Source organism: Belonocnema kinseyi, chromosome 10 (genome assembly GCF_010883055.1).
Source record: "Belonocnema kinseyi isolate 2016_QV_RU_SX_M_011 chromosome 10, B_treatae_v1, whole genome shotgun sequence".
Classification (NCBI taxonomy): domain Eukaryota; kingdom Metazoa; phylum Arthropoda; class Insecta; order Hymenoptera; family Cynipidae; genus Belonocnema; species Belonocnema kinseyi.
Window position 1 is genome coordinate 55,934,553 of NC_046666.1, and position 7,431 is coordinate 55,941,983.

The following is a 7,431-nucleotide window of genomic DNA, read 5'->3' on the forward strand; positions in this document are numbered from 1 at the left end:
AAAGCTAAAATGGCAACACATAATTCTATATTTGTACCGACTGTACTATACGGTAGCGAGACATGGACTTATCAAGAAAAAGATAAGAGTAAAATTAACGCATTAAAACATGTGATTCATGCGCATAATATGCGGGAAAACACTGATGGACAATGTAAGTAACGAGATAATTCTAAAAGAATGTGGTGCAGAAGAGACGCTAGTATACACATGGAAAAGAAATCGGTTAAGATGGTTCGGACATGTTGAGAGAATACCAAATGAACGACTAACGAAACAAGTGTATCAAGGTAAAGTAAATGGCAGCGTGCCCAGAGGTAGACCTCGGAAAGAATGGTTAGATTGTGTGAATGAGACGCTAGTTAGAAGAGACATAAGAAGTCACAGAAACACGAGAGCCTCCATGAAAAAATGCACGGACATAAAAGAAGCTAGAGAAGTATGCCAGGACAGGAAAGTATGACGGCAAATAGTTAATAAAAAGAGTAGAGTGAATGACGCCTGAAACAAAGACCTTGGCTACGAATGGACCCAAGTGGGGAACCTTACATAACGACTTCGTGAGGTTTTTCGCTTGGGCTGATTGCTAGAGAGATTGATCAGCAACCTGGGTCGGAGCAGTGCTGCGGAACGAACGTGTTATTTACTTAAATAGCACGAAAATTGTGGATCAATCTGAAACATCTCTATCCCTTCCACGCACTACTCCTTTCCCCTACCGAGTGAGTCACGCTTACCCCACAAGGGAAATGGCTTAATGGTGTAATAATAATAATAATAATAATAATATAGGCCTGCCCCCTGCAAGCATGACTCGGCAAGGGATGTTATTATTTCTCTAGCTACTCGTTGAATTAAAATAGGCGACACAAGGCATCTCAAGGGCCATCCTACCAGAAGCGGTGGAAATCACTAAAACCGTTGAAAATAACCAAGCTGCCGCTATTAAATAAAAGATAACTGCGCACTCTGTAAAGATGAAAAACCTTAGAGGTACCCAGAAATCGAAAGCTCGCACAGCGCGGCTCCAACAAAACAACCAAGGCTCCTCATAAGGGGCCTTAGATATCGCAGCATCATCTTGAGCAACTTCTGCTTGATCTGTGATCAGAGAAGGAAGGCCTCCAAGAGACGTCCGAAATTATTTCATTAATAGCTGAAACGGGAATATCAATGATGTAGATAAATTTGAACAACAGCAAATACGCTTCGGCGGTTCGAACTAATCGTATGGCAGTGGTGCAGACAGGGATTACCCTGATCATAGGACTCTGTTTATACAGTGAACGGATTTATTTCTTAAGGCGGTGTGGCTACATATACGAGGGGCCACGCGAAGAAGCAACAAGGGCTTACATTGCCGCCAAGGGTATGGATGCGATGTCAGTTCCTAAGCTCTGCTCCAGGGACTTCACCGATATTAAGTGAGACTCAGGGTTCGAGGCGGAGAAAAAGTAAGGGTGTATTTCACCTCGGCTCGGTTCCCAGGCGACCCTGAGGGACCCCACCTTCTAGAGAGGTTGAGGCTCGAATTCAGAAGTGCGAGGAAAGTGGGATTCCTCTGCTGTTAGCTACGATGCAAAATCACACCATACAATGTGGAAAAACAACAATCAACAGCAGAGGTAAGGATATACTAAGTGAATACCGAGCGTGCACTGAATTTAAAAATCTTTATTCGTGGTGATACACTCATATTCAGGATTCAGAACAGGAGTACGGTTTTCAATTTCACTCCATTAAAGGAAAATTATTGTATTAAATACTCCGCGAAGACAAATTTTTATCTTCATAGCTCTGTGCGCTAGTATATGCGCATATTTCGCGCAAAGCAGAGGGATTTCAATGTTCCGGTAGAAAATTTGCCAATAATAATAGCATTTATACTCGACGGTTTATTTTCCGCGAGAATTGAGAAAAAGGTGGGCAAATCGCTGTCGTGTCGACGGATCAACGACACGTGTTCATGTAAGAACAACATCTTTTTTGGGGATATTGGTTAAATTGTTTGAAACGTCACGTTTGCCGGAGTGAGGTTTGTGCCATGACCGAAAAGGTAAATTTTTTAATCCTTCGAAACATTGTGTTTGTATAAATTTTCGTTGAGAATAATGTTTACATTTTCAAGCTCAAAACTACTTTCAGCGTGGCGTCTCTCTGTGTCGCCCCTCTCTGTACCGTTTGTCACTATTGACTGATAAGCATATTTCTCCAATGTAAGCAGCGAATTTTATAATCAGAAGCCGATATGTCTGAAGAGACATTTCTTTTTCGCAAACGAGCGCTGAAAAGCGAATCACGTTTCTGATCAGGTTTTTTATTCTTCTCTATTGATTCATAATGCCATTTTGAGATTTAGCAAGCATTTAAATATTTGATTGAGTTTATTCATTTTTGACATAGCGAGCTTTTAAATGTGTATGCGAGAGTTAATTTTGATTAAAGATTAATGCTCGTCTCTTTTAACGCTCATGTTTTTTTATTTATATCTATCGATCATTTTATCGACCTACATAATATATATTTATTAATAGTATAATATACTTGCCATTTGAATTAACATATCTCTTGTAAATTATTGCATTAACACGTACCTGTTTCCATTTGAGTGGAGTTTAGTGTTTATATACCTATTGATTAATAATTCAATTTATCTCTGCAACTTATTTCAGTGAATAAAAAAATATTATTTTTGAATTAGAATCACATTAATTTTGTTATTATAATTTAGCAAAATACCAACACACGGACAGATTTTTTGTTCGATAGTTCGGAAAAAATAACACCAAATTATAATATTGAACTGTTCTAAAGTTCGGAAATTTGTGTTTTATTTAGAAAATTAGCATAGCCAATATTAAAGATCCAAGTGACTTTAATATTTCAAAAAATAGTACTATTCCGAAAAAGAATGACAGCATGTATAATTCTCAATAATGAACAATAAATATTGCGACTTAGGAAGCATTGAAACGAGTCTTTTACAATTTCAAATTAAGATTACTGACTTTTGGAAGCGATGATATACAAAATTGTGAGTCATGCCAAAGAGATAATAAAACCCAAAGAACATAAAAAACGAATGGAGGGGAGAGACGAATGCGGGAGCTGGAAGCTCTCACAGATCTAAGCGTGAAAAAATTTTAAAACGAATAATCAACATAAATTCATCAATGTTATAAATTCATGGTTATATAATCTTATCTTTAAGCTTTATAATTATCAATACACAATTAACATTCATTTTTCCCAATTTTGGGAAATTTTTGAACTGCGCTTGCGTCGTGCTGGTACTCCCGGGCTGGTTACTGTTGACGCGCTGATTTTGAATTATATAATATTCAAATTTAGTATGTTGAATAAATAATGACTGAGCAGTCCATAAGAAGTAACTTCTTAGTCATAAAATAAGATTTTGGAGTAACAGAAAAAAAATAATTCGATTTTAATGAAGAAGACGTTATAAACGTTCAGTTCACAGAAATGAAAGTTGAAAAATAAAATCACTAAAATTACCGAAAATGAATGACGAATAATGTTTTTTCAGAACATAAAATAAACAACGTCTTTTTGCAATAAAGTCGGATTATTTTTTCAGTTTATTTTTGAATTACAAAATTACTTTAAATGCATTATCCAATAATTATTTATTATAAATATTCGACTTGAATTATTTTAAAAATTTAAAATATGCGCTCTGAGAGTAACTAATCGGGTTGCTGGCGCGAAGCAAACGCAGTTCAAAATATTCCCATAATTGAGAGCACTGATTTCATCGAACATTTAAAGGCTTCGAAAAACTCGCACTAGCTATGGATTCGAACCTTAGCTAAGCTACCTAAACTCATGTATTATACCAAACTCTCTTTCTCACTTAGCTATCGAAGCTCCCTGATCTTCGTTACAAAATCTCGGCCAATCATTTTAAGACAGCATCGTACTAAGTGGTACGGTGAGCGTCCAAGCTTCCTTAAAAAACCATATTTCTGATGTAATGTAGTATGTTAATTACTATTAATATTATAATAAGAATTATTGAAACAAAAAGTCTTTCCGTGTATGTATTTTTATTGTACCATGCTCGAAATAACTCAGAAGCTAGATAGTGGGCTGGAAAGTCCACAACGAGGAGTCTTTTATGAACAGCACATATATCTTGTTCCAGTTAGACCAAAGAAGAGCCAGTGGTTTCAGGAGATCAGAAATCCTAGGAATACACTTTAAGACTCATATGAAAAGAAACTGAAGGGTAGGCTTGTGGCTTCTCCACAAGCTGCGATACCATAGGTGAGCTAGAGCACGCCACGGATTTTCTGCGAAGAGCTTTGAATACATCATATGAAAACTATTGTCTTAAAAGTACAATCAAGTCAAGGAAAGAAGATAAATAGTGTAAAATCCAGCTGAAGAAACTTCTAAGAAAGACTAGAGCGTTGTACAATAGGGTAACCAAAACTCGACTGCTTGCAGACTTGAAGATCTATAAGAAGGATCAGTATGAATATAATAAGAGCATGAACAACTATGAATAGGTTGATTTCAAGGGCTTCCGCAAGAAATTAAAGAATCTTCCAGATACAGCGAGGCTTGAAAAGATCTTGACAAAAAATCCGAAGTCTCGTCTTCGGCTCAAAAGGCTCGTTGATGTCGAGTTTTCCTAAGACGAAGAAAAAACGCTCAGTCACCTAATAGGAGTGTACTTTGCAGGTATTGAGCGAATTAAATCCAACCGACAGAAGCTAGGCTGGGGCCAGAAGTTTAATTATTTTTTCTAACAGTTTGGAACTAATCACTTGTCACCGGCTGTTACCATTAGGTAAAGGTCTATGTAGCGCTTATTCTTCCGGGGGCGTCGTGGGGTCATAACATGGTGGTTATTCCATATGAAGATTTTGTAACTCAAAAATGTATAACATTATGAAAATGAAATTCGTAACAATTAAATTTTTTAGAAAGTTTTTCGTTCGTCAAATGCAATTTTTAAAAGAAAAAACTGGTTTACCTGTTTTTCTGAGTGGATGTATGCACCCACTCAAAGTGGAACTTTTCTAACTTTTCAACTTAGACCTTGAAAGTTTTTTTTATTCAGACGCTTAATAATTTACATATATAATATGGAATATTTTAACAATTTTCAATTAAACAACTTCAAATTAAGTGCCGCATAACTTTCAAATTAATTATCTCAAACTTTTCTAAATTTTCCAGATTAAAGGTTTAAAGATATATAAATCCACACTGATTTTCGATTATGTATTTACCTCGCGTAGCGTGATCGGTCTTTATATTTTCGCACATTCTTGCGCAAACATTTTAAAATTAAGACTCAAAAAATCCACCACTGTAATTTTGTGATTGTGAACACTCTTTCGTTAAAAGAGCTTAGCTCGAGAATTTGAGCGCACCTAAGGAACACGATTCATAGCAATCGCACTCTGCACTTGGTTTTTGTATTTCTCCCACATTCGTACACAGACCTTTGAAATCAACGGTCAACGGAACGACAAATGTAATTTTGTGACTTTAAACTCTCTTTCGTTAAGGCTCTTTTGGCTTCAACGAACACATTCTCAGCACGTATCTTGTGCTTCGCACTCGATTTTGTCCAACATGCCAACTTTTCTGCATTATACACAACACTTTTATATCAAACATAATACATTTTTATATTCTGTAGGCACGATAACTTTCGAAAAATTGATCAGATTGGATTCGGCTTCGGCACACTTTATTAAAACCTAAAAAGAAAGAACAAGTTCGTAAACCAGCTATTTGGGATCAAAATTCAAAAAGTGAGCGCGTTTTCAAAAATTTTTAAACCATCTTTTTTCAAGATTTCCAAATCTTATTATCGGTTGTTTATAGCACTCAGAAAGTCAAACAATTTATTTTAATGAATTTATTAAAAAATTATTAAATAAATTATTAAATAAATATTGCAAAATAAAGGGCAAATTCTATTTATCATGATTATTTTTATATTTGCTTCTTATTTTGTTTTAAATTCTATTCTAAGCTGCGCTGAAAAATGTTTCATTGCAATAAATGCAAATCATTACAATTAATAAGATGCATAAAAATTGAATCATACTAATTCTTATTTCCTGGTCTTTATCATTGTTTTTATTTTTGATCTTGTGTTAAACGATTAAAGAAAAACTACTGCGAATCAACAAGTTTTGTCTCATTTTTTTTCGTAGCTTGTGTCGTTAGTCCAAAAATGTTTTATTTTTTTATTTTTAATGTTGTTTTTTACGACTAAAAATAAAAACTACGCATCCTGTCGAAAAGTGATTCATTATAAATGTGCAGTTCTTTCCAGGGCACGCAATTTTAGCTTTTTCATTTTTTCGTATCTTGCATAGTTCGACAAGAAAATTGAATTTTTGGATTTTTCATTATTTTTGGTACGTTCAAATTTGGAATTTTCAACTTTTCGACCAAATTAAAAAAGCTGTTATCATAGTCTTGTAGGGCTTTTAAAAAGAAGCCTTTTTCTCTTATAGACTTTTTTCATATCAAACGTTTTTTGGCTTAAAATGTTCATTTTAGTTTTTATTTTGGAATTTGAAAATGCTCTAACTCTGATAATTTTTTTTTATACAAAAAAACATGAAGATAAATTGTTTGAGTTTATGAGTACTATGGATAACTGTACATAGAATTTTGAAATCTTGAAAAATGTGGTTTCAAAAATTTTTGGTACGATGAAATTTTCAACTTTTCGACCAAATTGAAAAAGTTGTTATGATTTTCTTCTAGGGATTTCAAAAATGAACATTTTTTTATTCTTAATTTTTTTTATATCATGCTTTGTTTGACTTGAAATGTTCATTTTAGTTTTTTTTTTTTATTTTGAAAATGCTCTAACTCTGATAACTTTATTTTTATAAAAAAAAATTCATTAAAATAAATTGTTTAAGTTTCTGAGTATTATGAACAACCGTTCATAGAATTTTGAAATCTTGAAAAAATATGGTTTTAAAAAATTTGAAAACGCGCTCAATTTTTGAATTTTGATCCAAAATAGCTAGTTTACGAACTTGTTCTTTCTGTTTCGGAATTAATAAAGTGTGCCAAAGCAGATTCTAATCTGATTAATTTTTCGAAAGTTATCGTGCCTACAAAATACAGACTACAGACTACAGACAGACCGACAAGCATCTTCATAAAATTCGTGTTTTCTGACTCAGTGGGTCTCAAAACGTAGAGATTTGATGAAAACCGACAAAGTGAAATTTTACCTTAAACCAGTACCTTCTCATCAGGGTGAGAATGTAAAAAAATCATTTTCGATTTTCCCACTAATCCTAAAACAATTGTAAAAATGTCTTACGAGGGTAGTTCAATAAGTCCTTAGAATGACCAACAGATGGCGCGCGAATCGCTCCAAATCATCTGTTTTCAGTCAGCACCACTCCCGACTAGATA

General features: G+C 34.3%; 1 protein-coding gene across 1 annotated transcript in view; it reads left to right on the forward strand.

Annotated features, from left to right (window-relative positions):
• The window catches only part of LOC117181120 (chitotriosidase-1-like), a 61,925-nt gene extending 60,427 nt beyond the window's left edge, over positions 1–1,498 (forward strand). Inside the window, exon 7 of the mRNA XM_033373687.1 lies at positions 1,305–1,498. Coding sequence (XP_033229578.1) covers positions 1,305–1,498 — 194 coding nt within the window. The remainder of the gene's footprint in view (positions 1–1,304) is intronic.
• Positions 1,499–7,431: the final 5,933 nt, after the last annotated feature.